Source organism: Anas acuta, chromosome 4 (assembly GCF_963932015.1).
Source record: "Anas acuta chromosome 4, bAnaAcu1.1, whole genome shotgun sequence".
In the NCBI taxonomy this organism is placed as follows: Eukaryota; Metazoa; Chordata; class Aves; order Anseriformes; family Anatidae; genus Anas; species Anas acuta.
In genome coordinates this window covers 55166930-55188245 of record NC_088982.1, presented here as the reverse complement: position 1 = coordinate 55188245, position 21316 = coordinate 55166930, and the positions used below count along the sequence as shown (strand labels likewise).

The following is a 21316-nucleotide window of genomic DNA, read 5'->3' as shown; positions in this document are numbered from 1 at the left end:
AACAAAGCTCCAGTGCAACTGTAAAGACAGAAAAGGAAGCTGTTTATTGCTCTTTCATCACGTTCAACATATTAAGGCTTTTTTGCTAGACTGAAGTTTTACAGCGTAGCCCAGAAATGTTGTAACAACAGCTTTAGAGACATCAGGCTCAATCATCTCCTGAATTAAAGCTTTCCTAAAAGCTCTACTAAGAGGATTGTACTCTGTGTAAGTTGCCTACACAAATGAAAAATAAACAAAAAGTTGACGTGGAAAAATGTGTATTTATGCAGTAATTTATGTCCCAGAGGAAATCATACATACGCAATACAAAAGTTTGACATAAGATTCCCTGACAATAAGAACATGGAGTCTAGAAACATTCAGGATCCAGGGGAGGCTGAACACAGCTGGGACACAGAATTAGTGGGCAGGAGACTGGAAGAGGGGCTTTTACCTGCTAGGGAATGATACGACCAGAAAATTGGAAAGGAAGGTTGTAGGGCTCAGCGGAAAGGAGTATGAGGACAGGATGTTCTCCCTGCTGCGTTCTTAACATTTCTAATTAACCTTTCCAGGATGACTTGGATGGGAGGGATTTAATCATCAGTTTCTTACACTACACACACATTTGCAATTTCTCCCACTGACGATTGGTGCCTCAACAATTTGTAAGGACTTAAAAAGAACTTGGTGGCTGAAATGAACTCATTTCTGAGAAGAAAACACAGAAGAAAGAGTAAATAAGTGTTTATAGTGCTTTGTGGTTGTTTTTCCTTTCCAAGTATGAAGTGAAAAATGGAGAAAGAAATTAGACAGTGTTTTGAAGAAACTTATTTGGAAGACAACACTAGGATTTGAGGATGATCCAGAGTGATGTTAGGTTTTAAAAACTGACAATAATGCTGTTACTACCACTACCATTAGATATTGCCATCTCTCTTGGCTTGGAATACCAATTTACAGTTAGTGTAAGGAATGCTGACACCATCCACTTGTTCAGATGAACAAAATTAACATTACAACTAGAGAATATCTTCTACAGCAATCGCTGCTAGAAGTGCAGCATTTGCCAACAGTAAGCATACAGACCCACCAACGACCCATGTACGATTGGTGTACCTCTTTACCTACATTAAGTAAATACAAAGAAGTATACAATATACTTTTGATATACATAATTTTTAATTTATGTTATATATTTACAGGCATGTGTATATGTATGTACGTATATATATGATCATGTGTGTGTATGTACATATACACACACAGTACTTTTATATATATATATAAATTTCTCTGCCAGGACCACACAGGTTGTATTTATCTAGAAATGTAAATAATTTCTTTAATCGAATACTACGTATATAAACAAGTTCAATGTATGCAGAATTTACACATTATTTTAGGTCAGAATTTCACAGTTGCAATTAAGTGGCAATCTGTTGTACTTGTGCCATATTTGGTTCACTGGCCTACATTGGAGAAGTTATTCAAAGACTTCCACAATAACTTGAGCTTCAAGTTGGAAATGCTATCTGTGGAAAAGGATTTTTGAAGAGGACTCGTGAAGAAAATACAAAAAAAAGGTCACACGGCTTTTCAGTTGTCAGTGCTTGCTCTAAGTTGGATCTGCGCTACCACACGGATATTCTCTTAAAATGACAAACCATGAAAATGGGACAAGAAACTAACAGAAGGTATGAACAAAAAATACCCAGCAGAGAATTTGTCAGCACTTCCAGACACCACCACTGACCTTAGCAATCCATTACCCGCTGTGAAAGCCTGCAAGTCAGGTTTCAGCAACAACTGAACAACAAACAGTTTTGGAAACAAGTGAAAGAAAACACCTCCGAACTAAAGAGCCTCCAGAGCATCTGCCTAGTTAACATAAACACATACACACACACCCCTCTTTCAAACCAAAGAAGTTGTAGTTTGAGTGCCTTTGCTGCCTTTGGTTTTGTCACAACAAGATAGAGCTAGTACCAAAAAGGAAGAAATCCCAAACCCATCCACATCCAGGCTCAACCTTGTCTCTTAGGTATGGTTCTGCTCTTGCTTAATGTTCTGATGAAGTTTCATTCCCCTTCTGCTGCTTCTGTGTCCTTCATTACTTGTTAGTCCTCATTCTGAGACTTCACAATATTCTTCCTTCGTACCCTGCCTTCTTCTGCCTGTAACACTTTCATACCATCCAAAACCACCACCAAACACATTTTCCCTATAACAACTCTGTAGTAATGTATTATAGAAAAATATTAAATTTAGAAAAATAAATCGTGAAACAACTAAAGCAACACAGATGCAAAACAACATATGATCATGGTGCATGAGAGAACCAGTCTTCTCACTTTTGTCTCCCTTATATTTCTGCTTCCCTACTTATTTATTTATTTATTTTAACTAAAAGAAGACTGAACTAATTTATTTAGAGAGTAAATGAAGAAGAGTGTTTTTCTCATTTCTATTTCTTTGTCTGCAGACTGAAGCATACAAACAGTTCCTCTTAATACAATGCTTATAAGCAGCGCTGATGTCAAAAGCATTGATATTGTTTTCTGCCATTTGGATATTGGGAATTACTTGCTTATTTTTGTACCATGCTCAGCTAATATGCACAATGGGCACATTTCTTCCATTTGGAACTCCATACCTGGAGCTCATTCTCAGGACTTCGGAATACTTTCTGTAGAGCAACAGCTCTACAACAGCTCTACAGAAGCTACACCACGTCTACACCATGTCTCTGAAACACTTCACCACTCCTGTAGGACCTAAAGATCCACACCACTGGTTCGACAGCAGCTTGCCTTCCCAACTCATCTACCTGACAGCTACAAGGAATAGCACTGCTAACTGCAAGTTGGCTGGACTGATCACTTTGCTAATTCCTAAAAAAAAAAATAAAAAAATATAGCATTCAATCGTGTGCAAGTAGAAGATGGCAAAAAGAAGTTTCTTTGTACAGAATGATAGGCAGGAGACTGTTCTGTTCTCCAACAGTCACTGCTGGACCACTAAGACGATGTTTTCTTCATAGATGCACAAAGCAGAGCTGTACTGGCTTAGCAAGAATCCCAAGCAGTCCTATGGGATCTGAAACATTACTTACTACTAAGTGTCAATTCTGATTGGATTCTCAATGAAAAAAATATGTAATTTTGTTGTAAATAAAATATGATTTTTTTCTTACCCGTTTACCAGGGGCAAAGAGAACATAACAGTCTTTCTAAGGCACTCCTTTCTAAGGAAAGATCTTGAGAAAAAGGACATAAAATTGGAAGCAAATGCATTTTAAGAAAACAAGTTTGCTGGAAATGAAAGGATGAAGATTTCAGAAAAGGAACTGGCAAAAGATAGAGGCCCTGCATGCTCTACAAAGCTCTGATAAGAAGAGTACAAATGCTGTCTTTAGGATTCTGAGTTAAGCAGGTAGAATACGGTTACAGAAAAGAGAGAATGAGAAATAGATGTGATACCATTCGTTCTGTCACACAAACGCCATGGTATATTTACTAAACAGGAGCTTTCAAAGGTGGACTTGCAGAGTTCTCCTTGCCAGGATGCAAGAAACTGCAGTAAAGACTGACGAGTAATAAGCTTTGCCTGTGTTAACAAATCTTTTGATCTGCCTTTTATTTTTATTTTTTAATTATTTTCTTCTGATTTTTTTTTGTTTTATGAGAATTATCTATGAAATTTAAACCATCCTAATCTACTGAGTCACATTTTTATCGTTTTAATTCCTGTGTTTTAATCCTAACTCATCACAACCTTGTTCCTCATAACTTCTTATCTTCTCAACCTTTCAGTCCCAGTTTTCCATCTTAACCACTTTTCCCTGCCATTATCTGACTTAGAGTGGAGCTGCAAGATGCATATGCAAGAACGCTGCTTCTCAGTATATCCAGTACACTACGTGACAACAAACAGCATTAATCTGTGTTATTCTGAGCAAACATTACCCACCCTGCTCTCCCATTCCTTATGGGTTTCCAAGAGCATGGGGGGAACAAAGCCACCATCACAGAGACTCACGAGCAGGTTTGCACGAGCTACACAGAGTTCTCTGAGCTGCATTTACTCTGCCACTTTTGGTAGAAGAGTTCTTAATGAAAAGACCCCAAAATTAAGCCACTTCTATAAAAATACCTACTCTTATTATTTAGAAGGAAATAAATGATACTTGATACTTAGACTAACCACATATTCATGCTGGCAATAAGCTACAGAATCACAAGAAACACGTTTTTAAACACTAGTCTGGGAATTTTTTCTTTTAAGAAATAGAGCAGAACAGATGCAAGTGGAATGAAGTTCCTTCCTGACACTAGTTTTCCAAATCAGGGTTCAAACACGCAGACTCCTCTGCGTGCTACAGGGGACTCAATTTTATTCCCTGAGGGTGGCAGGGGATCCTCAGTACTAATCCACAGACGAGAACATAAGAAGCCCTTCTTAATCCAGTGTAAGGATAAAGGACTGTTCATCAAGCCCTTCCGAAGGTACTGCAGAATAAGATTAAAGTCAATTGAAGATAATTTCACAATTGCAGAATTCAAAGCTTCAAGCTACAGCATCAGCAGTCATGTTGCAGAAAACGAATTACTAATGCAAACATTACAGTTCCAAATGGTTGGATTTCATATAAAAAATGGTTTTCTGAATATAATTAAGTAACATAGAATCCAAATTAAAGGCAACTAGCACGACTGTCCAGAACATGGGCAGCAAGGAAAAAAAAAAGAGGATTTTGTGGATTTAAAAAAGAAATAAAACACCATGAGTAGCAAGGAATGCAAAGTCTTGATCATAACCAGGATGACAGTATAGACATTTTTAGGCCTCTGTCTTAAACTTTGGATCCTGGGACCAGTGCGAATCATCAACTTCTCAGCATCCATTTATTACAAAATACAAATAAAGCCTAAATTTGATAGATGTGAAGAAAATATGACCCAAGGGTGCGCAATGCAGAGATGATGGATATCCAGTCTACAGAGAGCCTAAAACCACAGACCTGACAGGTATGAACTGCCACATTAAGGTCAGTAGGATGCTAATGACATGACATATGGCTTGAAATGGGGAAAGAAGGTGAGGAGGAAGGAGGCAGCAAGGAGGGAAGTGTGCACAAAAGAGCTCAGGCTCACTGCTGTTCCTCCAGGTGTGGAGGAGAGAACCCTGCACCATTACATCTGCCTTTTCAGGAGAAAAGGCGCTTCTGCCATCCCAAGTGAGTGGACAGACCCACAGAGGGACGTCTCACAGAATAGTAGAAAACTTGATTAGCTCAAGAGGCTCTGAACTAGTGTAAAGAAATGTATATATGTTATTCAGAGTAGCCGCATATGTTCCTATTTGCACAATTTCCTAAACAAGTACACCACATCCATGGGAATCTTAAGCACCGTAAGCAGAACAGGCCCTTGGACTATCACTGCAGGTAAGCACAAGGAACAACAGGAATAACAGACCCAAGGACTTCTGCAGAAAGCCTCTATTACTCCCTCTGTCAAGCACACTTCCCTTCACATAGCCACAACAGGGGCCACATCCTGCTTAATTTACATTTTCTAGCAGGGTGTCCATCATGCTGAAGAAAAAAAAAGGGTTTATGGCTCAGACAAATTTGTGGCATGGCAAATCAAAACCGTACAAACATGGAACATGAGGGACATGTTCTGATGGCCCTTCCATTTCTTCTTCTGGCTTTAATATGCTAAGTAGCACTAAGTACTGGCGCTCAAGCCAGTAAGTTTTAACATTTTCAACTACTTTATGAAAGTATCGACGATCCGAGAAATTATTCCTACTTTACATCTGTTTCACTTTCCATATAAATTTACTACTGATGGAACAAGTAGTCCCTCACAGGCTGGCCTACAGTCCTGAGCCTCAGCCCTAAATGCTAAATAAATCAGCAGACGGGACTCCTCAGCCTCTGCATCCCTTGCCCACCCGGTCTCTGACGGCACGCTTCTCCAGCTTTGATCTCTCCATCAATATTAACACCCTGAAGTCATCTTTCAAAGTCATGCATGCGATCCATTCATCCCCCCCAGTCCTCTGGTCAGATTTTATTATGAACGGGAGCGACGTATACATCTCACTATATGAGCTGCAGAGAGCTGCAAGAGCAATTGCAGACCTTCTACTATACCTTCCTTTGCATGGCTGAAAGTCCTTGTGAAGGCCCCGCGTTCACCTTAAAAATCTGTAATCATTAAGATCAAGAACTTAATTCTCTTATTTTACAATAAGAGACTAGTCAAAGACAAGGTTTTTACTCTGTGGACCAAGGCCATGTAGAAATGCCTGATCAAGCAGTGTGCTGCCAATAACCAAGGTTGATTTTTCCCTGGAGAATCACAATTGCCCTTTGTCTCCAGATCCATAGCTCATCTGCGGACCATGACCCACAAGGGGCCAATTTCCACTAGATGAATACCTTAGAGAAAGCGTTTGTATCACTGAGCATGAGCTAAATATACTCCTAACCAAATGAAAGTGAAATGTTTTTCTTAGTACCACTCTGTAGCTAATAGAATAACTTTAAAAGTCAACAGATCCTTATCACCTGGAACCTGAAAACCAATTAACTTCTTATTGTTGCTTTAAGAAGTAACTAGTATAGCAATGTAAGATGATAACATTACTTAGCACTTACAGCGCTTTTCATCTTCAAAGAATTTTGCAAACATAAACTAATTAATCTTCCCAACACGCCTGCGAGGTGGTAAGTGTTATTCCTGTATTACAGAGAAGAAAAAAAAAAAAAAGCAAAAAACCTGTGGCAGGAGGTTACGTGCTTAGCTCAAGGCCACAAAATTACCCAGAACACAGTGGCACTATGCTTCTTACAAAAGGTAGCCATTCAAAACAGGCAGATACTGCAGGCGGCTGTGTTTTAGCATAACAAGAAAGTATCTGCCAGAAGCCCAGTAAGGACCCATTCTGCACTGCAGCTCTCCATATAAAACACATAAAACTGCACTGCCAAGGGCTGCCTCAGATTCCTGGAGACGGCATTTGCAATGTCACTGAATGGTGATTAATTTGTTCATCAGGAGATCACAAAGTCACTTGTGCATCATTTCATACCCTCCTGTAAACAATCTGCAGGGCAGGCTGATTCAGTTCTAGCAAGAAGCCCTTGCCTGCTCAATAGCCAAAATCAGCTCATCAATAAGGCGCAGGTACTGGTAGGTCAGCAGTGTTCTCACCTGCCCTCCCAATGCCTCACACAGGCAAGTCTGAAGTACGTGAGCTTCAGGTTTAAAGCCACGACCATTTAGATCCCTTAATCCTAGAGTCGACATTTATAGTGACTAAAAAGATTAATTATTTTGCTATCAAAATAAGTCATTTTAAGTAGCTAATATTTAAAAGCAATAAACTTTGGAGTCCTATTACATAAAGCTAGGAGTTGCAATTCATGCCTCATGTTTCTGAAGTCTTAAAACACGAATCCCTGACAGTGTTTAACATCTTAAATAATAAAATAAAATTGTCCTAGCATATATAGCACTACTGCAGGTCCTTCTTTTGCTTAATGGTAAGGTCTTTCCAGCACCAAAATCAAATCATCATGGGAGGGACATCTAAACAGTAGCTACAGTTCATCAGCACAGTGTAATGTACTCTGCTTGGCTTTGTTTTTTGGCAGCCTCCTCTCAGTGATCCAGCATATTGTAAAGGAAAGAAATTCTTTTTCTTTGCTTCTTTGTTAAGTTCAGCCCCTCTTTTTGCAGCTCCATGGAGTTATTAGACTCCCAAGTATTTCAGAAGAGTGAAGACACAAAAAGATGCACACAAGTACCTTCTCCTACAAAACTGAAAGGGACAGCATGAAAAGAAATTCACGTTGAGGCTTTGCTGACAACCAATTGTGCTGAATGATAAACACAGTGAACTCATTCTCGCTGCCAGGTATAAAGACCAACTAACTACCTCCAGGCTAAACTACAGATAACATCAAGCTTTCAAAAAGTAAAAATTTAACACAACCTGCACCACCTCATCGCCTCTTCTATTAGTAAAAGGTGTCCTGCAGCTCAGCACTTCACTTCATGCAGTTCACAAACAGTGCTGTAACTATTTTGTATGAAAATATGAGCACGCACAAAGCTACAGTGTATCCTGCCACCTGTGCTCATGGTTAGCCTCCCATTCCCACACAAAATCTCACTGACTTGATACATGGATTACATTGTAAGATCATTGTACTGTCTTGCAACAACAAAAATCTTTGAAATACAATGATGGTTACTTAACAAGTACTGCATATTGCTCTCCCTTTCAAAATGTATCTGTATAAATAAAGACAAGTTTTTGCATGCCAGTATTTTTCTTGCTACCACAATGCATCTACATAAAAAGCTTTTCAGTTCCTGTGAGTCCTGCTGGTTTGATTCACGACCAGCTTCAAATTGTTTGCAAATTATTATATTAATAATTCCAATTATTTTTTCTAAATGCAATTTAAAAAATACTGTTTACTATCTGTAGTTCTACAATCCTTCCCTCCTAATCCATAGTCATGCAACACTTACAGATATTTTTGCCTAGCACTCTCCTATGTACATTTTTATCACTTCACACAGCAATTTCATTTTGTAAACACAGGGATGTCTCTCTGAGCAACAGAGAAATTTAACTTCATACATTCAGCTTTAATCCTGAATTCAGTAAGATACTTGGGCATATTCCAAAGCATAAGCATTTAGGCTGCTGAATTCAATTAGAAAAGTTGTATATTTAAATTAGACTGCTCATTATAGTTGGATACTTGGAAGCATAAGTAAATAGGTATCGTCTTCCTCTCTAACACAAACAGCAAGCAATCATATCATCACACTTCGGAAAGTAAACAGTCTCTCATGGTGCTATATCCACTGTCAAGGATGAGATTAGGTATCTTCTCAAACACGCAATGTAAAATCGAGTATCTAGCTGAAAAATACTTTTCATTAAAAAACTCAAGGTCTTTATTTACACGTCTGGGTACAAAGTTTAATTACTCACACATTTACCAGTTTTTTTCATCTTATGTGGGGATTAACAACAAAGTGAAAACAAATAAATCAGAAGTTCTAAAAACAGTAGGCTAAATAATCCTTTCCTGAAGAGTTTGAAAACAAAACCAGTCTTGCGACACACACAGGAGCTTGAGAAAAAGGTAGAGGAGACCACAGCAGGTCTTCTCTCCCTGAAGTTAACTCCAAGTGTGTTGCCTAGATCAAGGATCTTTCAAAAAAGATGGATCTTCCAATCTTGTCAATTGGGTTTCAAAAATAAAAAGATAATCATAGTTGAATAATAGTTTCATGTTTGTTTTTTTTTTTTTTTGGTTTTGTTTTGTTTTTTTTCATGTAATTTTAATATTTATTTTAAATGCTGTTTTTAGAAATAAAAGGAAAAATCTACTTTTAGGCTGTTACCTCAATTTATGCAATTAATCTCAAGCAAGAGAGATTCAGTGGACAAGGAAAGATTCTGTGAGAGGAGCTGCTGATGACTGGGGAACTTCCCCTCCGTAAGAAAAGATTTCCCGGGATAACGCTACCACTAAATGGGGCACACCTATTTCCTACAGCAGTATCCCCTTTAGAATTATACCATGGATATTGGAAGTAGGAATACCAAAGATGTACAGTGAGACAAATCAGGAAGAAGAGGTGGTAGATTTCTGATACATTAACAAAAAGCTTTGAAGGGCTTTACCCCACAATAGCTGCTGAAATAACTCACTGGCATTTTTAAATAGTGTCTGATTTGAGAGACTCAAGAAATTCATGTAACTATTCTAGTAGCTTTCCACTGGACACTGGAAATTTAATAAGATTGTGCACAATCTGGAAAAAGAAATGAAGCAGTGGTCATGAATTTTTTTTTTAAATTATTTCCCAATTAAAGGCATTTATCAACACTTGATTTTTTTTTTTGTTTTTAACTTATAGATTTATTTCCTGTTGGATTAGCAGACTATAATGCAGACTCTCAAAGCAGCTACATATCTGCACTCTATTTCTAGACAGAAGCAAAAAAATAAAGGGAAGCATGTTTTATATATTATTTAAAAACCTTTAAAATGACCTTGAACACCTTTTCCACCAAATGCTTCCAATGCCAGAAGCAGTAAATTCTCTCAGTCAAAGATGAATCAAAGGAACACTGTACCTAAGACTGCAAAACAAGCCCTTTCTAAACTGACCCTATCAAACCTGCAAGTAGTCCCTGAAGGTGCTAAAACAGCAAACATCAGAGGAAGCCAATAAGCCACACAAGAAAAATTGAAAGGACAATGAGAAAAATCAGATGGAGACAGATGACAGTACCGAGACCACTGAAAGATGAAGACGACACTACACATCCCAGACCTACAGATGTGTAACTTATTGCATATTGGGCAATAAGTATTATGTACTTTTCTGAAGAAAATGGAGAGGAAAAATAACCACAAGCCCCTGTGCTTCATCATATGCGGGATGCCAGATTACTTAATTTCTTCCATTTCATTATTTCTGTTTAAAGAGAACAGCACTCTATTCAGGGAACAGTTTGTGAATTCGTAGTTAGGGAACATTAAATAAACAGTGTCTATTTTGATATAATTTTGTCACTATTACTCTGAAAGCGTCTATAGTATGGGCCTTAGAAAGCTTCATTCCTCTTGATTTTTCCTTAGTAAAGTAACAGGATCAAGGTGACTAATGACTTAAACTTGAAAGTAGTGATGACCTGAAGTTTCAACACATCACAGAAACCAAAAATACACAGCAGAAAGCAGACAGGCTACAGTAGCAGCAATCCTCAGTTACATGAGCCTAAGAGAAATATTTTTATTTCCTTTGCAAACATTTGTAGGGAAAAAAGTCAACACCATCTGCACAGCTCTAATTCTAATGTAAAGTTATTCTACTTGGAACAAAGAAAAACCACCAGTAGGAAAATATTTTTAAACATTCCTAAAATTAAAACTAAAGTCTTTCTCACCAGGAGAAAGCTTTCTTTATCTACCCCTAACTCTATTTTTGTTTCCACAAAAAAAGAGAGTGTAGCTTTACACAGAAAACTGAGGTTTCATTTCAAACAGCTCCTGGCCTATCTTTACTCTTTTAGATGGCTGGGATGCAGTACTCCACACATTCCAGTGTGTTTTTGTTTTTTTCCCCCCCCTCCTTATATTAAGTATTTTTGTTTTGGAAGTCTAGAAATGCAAATTAAAGAGATTACAATTGCATCTGAAAGTGATGCATGAGTGCTTGACCCTAACTGGAGATAAGTGCAACCTCATAGAATCAGAAGGGACCTCTTGAGACCATCTAGTTCAAACCCTCTGCTCAGGTACTGTCAGCTACAGCAAACTGCTTGGGGCCATATCTAGTTGGGTTTTGGATATCTCCAAGGGTATTTAATTCTCTCATCTCTCTACTGTCCTGGACTCAAACATTTAATGGTGAAAGACACCAACCAGTTAGCATCTGGTTAGATACCATGAACATCCACTAAAAACAAGCAAACAAACAAAAGAATGCCACACAAAGAAACAAAAAACCCCACACAAATAAACCAAACCCCTTCTAACTAATTCACCTAATTTACTTGTTCTACAATGCTCCATTACTGAGTTATTATATTATTTGTTTACTCATCCACACACACTGTATTTTTCAGCAATCCTGTTCATAGTGCCTTGTGTTCTTGGAACAGCTGTATTCATTTATTTGATTAATTTTGAAGTTATTTACAGTTTAGGGATATTGGAGAGGCAATCTTTTGGACAATCCATTAATCAGATTAATTTATGCTGGGGGTCTAGTTTTTAAACTGTAAGGCCTGAGTACTTCACACTTGAAATCGCCATGCTGTCACTGAGCCATTGACCAACGCGGACTGTTTACGTAACTTTCTTGTGCATCATATATTATGTATTCCAAAGATGGTGCGTAATGCTTTCTCATCTTTGTAAAATATTTAGGGGGATACAAATGAAGCGTAGTGTGTCTGTAGAGTATTACTAAAACTGTTAAAACAGGGATAACAACATACTCTTCCCACAGCAGGAATGCTGTGTTACTAATGAATTATATACTCTGTTCAGAGAAAAACGTCTTGCCTACCTTGTCTGGAATACTCATCTGCTTCTCTGTGGACCATGTCTTTTACCCGGTTTCCGTACAGCAACCTAGAGGAATCATGATCAAAAGCTTTCAGGGTTTCACTGGAGCTGTACGACTTCTGTGTAGGCACTCTGCACTCCTCATTTTCCGTGGAAGAATTTGTGTAGCGCCGCTCCTTGTCCCGCCTGCTCTTCGTCAGGGAGCAATAAGGCCTACGTTCTTTCACATCCATACTTCATTCCTTCCGTGCGCTCATCGGCCCAACTTGCTAGGAATTCTTCTCTACATTCAGCTCACATCCACCTAAAATAAATTCAGAAAGACAGACTACGAGTTACAATGTTCTCTAACTGCTCTGGTTGCTGCCTAGCTACCTGATACAGAAAGCAAGGCCTGATTGACCACAGGCGAAACGTGGTCCTGTCATGTCTGCAAGACTTCTAACAGTTTCACATACGAGCTATCCTGACAAAAAACTCGCCAAGAAATTCCTGTTAAAAGCAATGCAAGTCATGGGGTACTCCTATTTTTATAGGAAAGATGAGAAGACCAAAAGCAGACTGAAAACTCAGAGGAGGGGGGGAACTCAGCTTTCCCACTTAAAGAACATGTTATGTGCTTGAAGTCTTTATACCTGCAAATATGTCGGTTTCACTTTTTCAGAGAAAGGTGCATGCTCTAATGGGAAAGATATATGTGCTTTTTTCTCCTGCTTGTCAGAAACTTCTGGTTTTACCGTCTGGTTCTGATATACAGACTTCTACAATTTTTCTTGTCAATTCTATTCTTTTGGAACTGTTCTCATCAAAAACATGCACACAATTTCTGAGCATGGTACAAAACATTGCAGTGATATGCAGAAAGGCTTCTCTCAGGTAGCATGTTCTATATAACTTCTGCTGGAAAGCAAGTACATATTTGATTTGAAAATGACAGTCACGAGCAATGTTTCCTTCCATCATGTTTTTGAGGAACATTACAGTAAGAATCCTATTGCTATTTATTTTTCTTTAATGTTTCATTCCAATTAGTTTTCAAAACAAGACTTCTCAGTTTCATCTCACGGGTCCTGCACGCTTCACAGGAACACGTACAGTTCTGACAGAGTAAGAAACAGTTTGGAAATTTTGCTGTTGTTTTTAAAGAGAAGAGCTAAATTAAAATCAAGAATATAATTCATATATTTGAACAGCTGACAAAATGTCTAAAGGAAGAACAGTTCAGATGACTTTATATTTCTTGACTTTATATGACTTTGATATTTCTTGTTCAACACATCATACATTAGGGCTCTCTGTTTTGGCTCAAGAACTCTCTCCCTGGTGCTCCACTCGATTTAACATACTTAAATACCACAAATTATTATTTTGCAAAGTTTTATCAGTCAAGTGATGTAGAATTAAAATGACAGTTTGCAGCACATATCACAAAGCAATACCCAACTCCATTGGCACCTTGTTCAGTAAAAACAAGGTTGCTTTAGAGCTCTTCACCCGCTTCACTTTAAACATTTAATATCCAACTAATTAGTTGTCATTCCTGAAATGATTTTGAGAGAGTATTTAATTTAACACTGAACTGTAATTCAAGTTACTGAATGGCAGGTCTTTTATCATCCTATCTGTTTTGAAATTCTCTGGAAAGCTCTCACGTTTCTTGACCTGTCTGAATCTCAAGTTAGACTAAAAGACAAAGCTATGAAGCCTCCCATTTGAGCAAATTCTCTTTGATATTTATTACGTTTACAAATGTTCTTCAAGTGGTAAAAGAATCCAAAATATCGGTATGTTGGCAAGAAAACTGAAGTAGTGTAATACTTTACTTAAGCTATGATTACTTGGATACCTGCATGTCTGTGTAGCCTACCTATTTACTGTATATGGAACACCCAGATTTTAAAATACTTTACTGACTAATAAATGCAAGTTCTGTTCATGTAAAAACAATTTTCTAAGAATTTTGTGAGCTTTTGGTTTATTAGCGTTAAGCTGAACTGTGATTTTAAAAATCACAGGTATTCTTCAGTGTAAAGATTTCAGGTGGAAGCTTATCTCCCCTCTCATCTACATGTTTCAAGACTATAATGGCACAATAATTCCTAATGTGTCTAAATTGGTCCATGCGAAAACTGTCGTGCACAATGCTTCATCAAAGATTAAGTAATTGTGATTTTTTTCAAGTTTCCAGGCTTATGTAGTTCACATTAAAAAAAAAAAAAGCAACAAACAAACAAAAAAAGACCACTCTTTACACAATTCTTTGTTACTATACCAAGCTAAAATCCTCAAAGATTTAATCTATGCTGTAGCATGAGGAACTACTGATCTGCTTCCCACAGAAGTCAATGAATTCAATAAAACATCAAAAGGCAGTTTTCTGGGTTATCTATTGCCTCTCCAGGCAAAGAACGAAAAGGTTAAAAAAAACACAAGCTGTTTAATGGCACCAGATTATTGAGACACTTTGTGAGCATTGTGCCACAATGAACAACGAAGGGTAGTGGATTTCTTGCGGGCATTTTGAAAAACAAAACAAAAAACAAAACGGTCAGATTTAAGAGCCTGATCTTCTTGAACCTGACAATATACAAAACACCTGTTTACCTTTGGTAACTTTTAACTTCTGAGAAACTATTAGTATCTCTCAGCAAGCTTTAGGAAATATTTAACATCCTTAGGCTCATGCCTTCCGGTTTTTCTCATCAGTGAATTAACGTACACATTGGAGATAAGGAGACAGAATAAGAGCTATTTTAAAGTTAAGTCTACAAATAAATGTCCTGTACCAGAATCAAGACACAGAAAGAGAGAACACAAATGTATTTGCTGAATACAGAACCATATTGGCATTAACAATTACTTATTAGTCTAGTTATGACAAGTCAAACAAGGGAAGATTTGCAGATAGCTTCACAAGATCTGAACCTTAAGTCTTGAACAAAACATCCCACTGCAGTACTAAATACTGCAACAGTCTCAAGACTGTGTGGGACTTATTTCTCCCTCCATGAATCCCCTTCCAAGCCCCCAGTTTTCAACACACACCCCTTCCTCCCCCCACAAATTTGACCAACATATTAAATTAATGTTAAAAAGATTTCACACAAAAAAAAATCCTGTCAGTAGTGGCATCTGCTTAGCAGCTTTCTTATAAAGATCACTATAGTTGAAAAAAACAAACAAACAAAAAACAAACAAACAAAAAAAACACACACACACAAAAAAAAAAAAAAAAAAAAAAACCAACTTACTCAAATCTTCAGATTTAACTGAAACTACTGGTAGGCAAATTTCAACACATTTCATTTTTTCTTCTCCTCTGTTTTCTGTATCATAAAAGCTGCATCCCAGTGGGAGTTACCCTAATGTACTGTCTAGCTTTCTTTCACTATGCCTTAGAAGAAGCTCAGACGAAATATTGGTAATGAGTACAATACAAACACAAGGGAAAGCAGCAACTAATTTGATGCATGAATAGTTTTTTTTGACAAATCAGATTAAAATTTTAAACCAAATAAAATTAAATTTATTTTGTGACATGTTACAAAAACACTTGCCTTCATCTGCAAGTAATCTTTGCCCATATGTCAATATTTATGGTCCACCAAATAGCTTTGCTCAAATTAAATGAAAGACAGAATTTTCATAGAGCAATATTTACAAAGCTATTGAACCAGTAACTCACCCACTCACAAGAGGATGTCAAAACAGCCATGCTAAATGCCGTTACACATTGCATTACAATGCTAACTTGAAATGGTCTGCATATACTGAAGACAATTGAAAGTTAACTGACTGATGTATGCCACTCTTCCAAGTGTTTTTGCCCGATGCTTTTCTATGTATGAAGAACTGAGGGTGCTCAGATGTGTCACTGACTATTGGGATCTCCTGTGACCTTTTTGGTGATCTGACCAGTGTTACAGGCTGCTGTTTGGATTAAACAGGAGAGAGGATGTTAATCAGCAGACTGAGATGTCAGCTCCTATATATTCATGTCCGTTCCATTTGTGTACATAGCTTAGCTGATTGCAGCCCCAATCAGACCAAACATTCCTACTGTCACTCCAAATTTTAAAAACCATCCAAAACCATAAACAGCAGATGCCTGCTTTTTAATTAATACTTACTTATTTCTTCTAAAATTAATTTAGAAGGGAAGCAGGAAAATCAAAGCAGCATCTCCGGTACATGACTAGGTCATTGGGACCACAGAACTCATTCCCTTGTGGGCAAATACTTGCACACAATATTTAATTACAAAGTCAGATAAGGAATGTACAAATAGTGATTAAAACAATCAACTTGTTGTAAGATCACAGTTCTTTTATTCAAAGTGTTGTAGACAGCCTGAGCATGCAAACCAAACCAGAGCAGGAGGCTCTCTCATGCACAACTCTTGAAGCTACAGTGGGGCTCCGATGACTGAACAGAAGTCTCAGGCACAGCCAAAGCTGGCTGATGCAAAAGTAGTAGTTTTACATTTTACTTAAAAATCTCCAAGACAGCATTTCGGTTACTCTTAATACAGTCACTGTAGTGAAAACAAACAATTGCTTAACTTCTCACAAACAAACAACAATACCTTACCAATGAAGCCCTTTGCTGCAATATAGGAAAAGTACAGCAGACATAAAAAGTAGTATATATTTTAATTGCCAAGATGTAAATGAGGATTTAGGGTCATACTACAGAGTGTTATCTAAAACATCCAGCTACAACTTTAGCATGCCTGCAGGCCTTTTAAACTTTTATGGTAAATTACTGCATTTAATTCAATCTGAGTTCCCCAAAAGGGTTATTACAGTTCGGCAAGAGGATGGCAATTCTCCCAATGCACACAGTGCTCCCTACCCATCTCTCAGGATCTTCTTCCAGAATAGAAGCTGGTTAAAACAGTAACGTAACTGATTAAGAAGCCTAAACATACCTCAATATTTTATATGTCCTTTAATATCCAAAAGCTATGCAGACACAAAATAAGAAAAAGGTATGAAAAAGATGCTTGTTAACAAAACAAGTAGTATTTGTATGGAAAAGACTATACTACTGCTTGTGTTGATTTATGGATCTGCTACAGCATATATTATATTCCCTTTCAATGTGCATAGCCATTTTAGACAGCTCAAAACATAAAAAGCAAAAATAGAATTGGTTCTGAGAATAACTAAAGTATTATTTTAACATATACAGTGCTGGAATAGAAAAGGTTTTAAAAATGAGAGGGTAAAATGTGTAGATTTCTTTGTTACAGAAGCACAGTAATGAGCATGAGATATGGTTATAAGCCCAGCGTATGAACTCGGTCTCACAGGCAGAAAGCAGCACTAACAAAAGGCACCCACCGCTGAGAGCAGAACTCTCCCTTCCATCCTCAAGGCAGGAGAACGGAGTTGTAGAAGAAACTTATACTTTTAACACAATCTTCCCTCCAAAGACCTAAATCTCACAATTTAAGCATTTCTAACACCAGCTTTCATGGTTGCATTCAAAAGCCTGCATTATTACTGGATTACTATTATTTTTATTACTTATTACTATTCTTATGAATTAGGTGACATTGATCCTTCCGCATTGATCCCTTCATACAAGCATAGGCTGGACTGTGCTTGCTTTGGTCAGGAACAGGCTTTTTGTGATGCACCACTACATCAGCACGGGCAGGGAAAGCATAGCAGGGCTGTATTGGGAAGGAGCAGGCTCACATTTCTGTTTGAAATAAGAGAAGAGGATTGTACAGGTTGGGAGTCAAGCTGGCTCCTATTGTCAGCAATGAAAACAAGTGCTACAAATAATGTCTAAGTAGGTCTACTGAATTATTTTAATTGGAATTTCCTTTTAATTGTACTTGTTTGTTAATGTAAATATTACATTAATTACAATTTGCACTGGTTATAATACTCGCATGCCTTTTAATAGCAAAAGAACAAAGCCAATTTGGCTGCAGTAACAAGAAGATTAAAAAGACTAAGTGTAATATGCAACAATCAAGCAGAAATTAAGAAAGTTTCTTGTCCACAAAAGATACTCACAATTCACACAACTAATCACCCATAAAACCTATTACAAACAAATACTAAGAAAAACTCAAAAGGCATAAAAGAGTGATGAAATTTCCACTTCAATGGCTGATAAAGTGAGATATGTCAGAAATCAACTGAGCTGGAAAAATGACACTTTGAAGAGGTGCTTAGGATGATCTGTAGCCATGGTGTGCCATTAGTCAAACTGATGACTCTTAATACATGGATATTTCAGGTCATCATATCTAGAAACTCACTTCTTAATATTAAAAGTCTGTCTTCCAGCCCAGAAAAGCGTCCAAAGTCAGCATTCTTAAGGGGGAGTGGGAAACAGATGGCCTGCCAGACAGGCAGTTCACAAACTAAAATTTGAAAAAGCCTCCTTGAGCCACTGCCTAACCCTACTTTTTAGAATTAGATTAAAAATAGAAAGGGGAAGGAAAAAAAGAAAAAAAAGAAAGAGAAAAAAGGAAGAAAAAAGAACACCAATAAAAAATAGTGCATATTCTTAAAGCATTTTTCTGCATTAGTCAGGAGAGCAGAGCATTCATATCTGCCATCACTACAGGACATAATGTTAATAAAGATTACTTTGCACAGTCCATCTGAAAATCTCAGCTTGATCAGAGGCAGAATAAGCAACAAATAAATGTACTCGATGTTCATTAGAAAAATTCGTTGCAATGACAGTTAAGAAAATTAGCAAGAAGATAAAAGAGATCTACAGGGTCCTGCTTAGTCACAGAGGCTGACGTTTGTGCAACAATTTTGCTGCCAGTGCTTACAATTGAAACCCCTGAGGGGAGAAAAAGAAAAAAAAATAGTAAGGGGAAGAACACCTCATGCCTCTCCTTTGAGTGCGATGCTGCACTCCCCGTCATGATGGGAGCACTCCCCTGGATGATATTTTCCTTTGAAGGTACAAAGCCCAGGACTGTGCAGCAGCATCTGAGATGGAGCTGCAGCTGTATGGGCTTGCTGGAGGCCCTCCCACAGCAGGGCTGTGAACCTCCAGGAGCAAGAACTGAAGAATGCCACAGTTGGACCATGCACACATAGGGTCTGGGGCTGTGCTGGCTATTTAGCTGCCAAGTAGGCCCTACAGAAAGGGATAACTTGCAAGCAGGGAGGGCTAGGGAACTGGAACAACTTCTCCGGAGGAACTCAAGATGGGCTAACACTGGCAATTTCTGTTCCTCCCTAGGAGGAATGGTTTGCAGGAGCTGTCATGCATTCAGATCTTAAGAGGAGATGTCTAATTTGGGGGATTTGGGTAAGATTTTTGTTTTTTTCTTGAAGGGCTGAGAGAGGTAAGTGAGAAAGAGAACACCAAGACTGAAAGAGTGAAATGATGTGGTGTGCTCCGGTACTGAAAATGAGGGTGAGAATATGCGATGAAAAGATGGAGAGGTGAAGGAGAGCAGAAATGCTGCAGCATAATGAAAAAATGAACAGCGAGCTGAACTCGGGATAGTGAGCGGAGGGAGAAGGAATAATTCAGAGTGGCAACACTGGGGATGAGAAGTGATGCAGCAAGCCTAGGAAGAGAGCAAACCCTAAGAGGAAAACCTGAACAGAGGAAAAGAACAAACAAAACTTCAGAAGAGAAGCATCATGCCTTATTTACTGCAGAGCAAAATAATCAACTCTGAGAGTCAGCACTGCATAATTCATTATTCAGCAACAATTAAGAAGGCCTAAATACTTTTTTCCACTCTTTTAAACTTGAAATTCATCCTTTATGCCATCGCCTCCTTCCTGACCCATCTTTTAGGCATGATTTTCCCACTCCTTCTCCTCATTCAACCTATGTAAATGGCCTCCTGATTTATGCAAGTATAATTCCTTCTCGATCAATTTAATAGATGAATTGTTTGAAATTTCAAGAATATCATTGAACGATTCTTTCTTGAAATAGTCCACTTTTGTTCAGAGATAAAACCAAAGAAACCTAGGGACTTTTAAAACTAAAAGAAGTGATATGGAGAACCTGACACAGAAGCAGCACACAACAAGCCACAAGCAGCAGCAAAGGTCCAACAATCCCCAAGTGGAGAACACAGCACAACATTTTTTTTCATTCCTGTTTGGGGAACAAAATTATCTTATGTCAGGCTTTACCATCAGAACAGGCTGTTTGGCATTCAACGCCCCCCCCCCCCCCCTTTCTCCTAACAGAGTTAATTTCAAACAATTTGGCAGTAGCGAGGCTTCAAAACTCATACCTCTCTCCGGTCACTGTAAGGGAAATGAAGTACACGAGGTGCCATGCCCATGGCAGGGCATACTGTTACAGAATACAGCTGAAAATATCTTTATGCTGGCCTGTGGAAATGTAAGGAGGACCTGAGGAACCTCCAGTGAGGACACCACTGGGGACAGGGAAGAAAGAAGAGAGCAGGGTAGGTGCCGGAGCTGTGGCTGTGTGACATGGGACACAAACAGCATCGGCCTTGGTTTCCATGTACAGCTCCTCACAGCAAAGGCTGAAATTCCCAAGAAACACAGGACATATACAGGAAGATTTTTCTTTTGAAAGTGATCAGACGGGTAACTGGATTTTTCAGTCCCAGTCACACTGTAATTACAATACTGTCTCTGTCTGGAAACCTGGAGACTCACTAATGACTCACCTCACCACGGAGTGACTAGGAAGATGTATAAGGCATGCTGCCAATTGTTTTTTGTTTTTTATGCTCAACAACTCTGTTTTGTTCAAAATTACCCCCTGCCCCTACGACTTTCCTTCCCAAACCAGCAACAAATCAAAACCGTACAGATGCAAACTGGAGTCCCCCAGATGATGAACAACCCCCACAGCAACACCAGCATTACTCTGTACTCCCACTGTTACAACATTTGCTCGCCACTCCTAACCCAGAAGTGTGAAAATTTATTAGCTGATGCCCACATAGCGTGAAGTATAGTAAAGCACTCTTTAACTTGTTGAAGTTTGCATCAGCAGTGCCTACTCTGTGTATGGATATCCCATCTGTCAGGCTGTGTTGGCTGTCACAACTCCCTCCGTGCTCCCAGGTTCCTGCGTCCCTGCCTGCAGGAGCTGCACCCTCTGCTCACCACCCCTGCCTCCTCTCCAGCGCTACCCTACAGCACAGTGAAGGGCGGAGGATGCTTGCTCTGCTGGATCACTTCCTTCCTGTAATCCCTGTTCCCTCTGTCTTTC

The 21316-nt window shown here is 38.4% G+C and overlaps 1 protein-coding gene across 25 annotated transcripts in view; it reads right to left on the bottom strand.

The window, feature by feature from the left end:
* The window catches only part of TENM3 (teneurin transmembrane protein 3), a 1325064-nt gene that overhangs the window by 305561 nt on the left and 998187 nt on the right, over positions 1–21316 (bottom strand). For all 25 annotated transcript variants that reach the window (XM_068681265.1, XM_068681272.1, XM_068681274.1 and 22 more), the window contains one exon: positions 12111–12413. In XM_068681265.1, the coding sequence (XP_068537366.1) occupies positions 12111–12342 (232 nt within the window). In that variant the 5' untranslated portion in view covers positions 12343–12413. The remainder of the gene's footprint in view (positions 1–12110; positions 12414–21316) is intronic.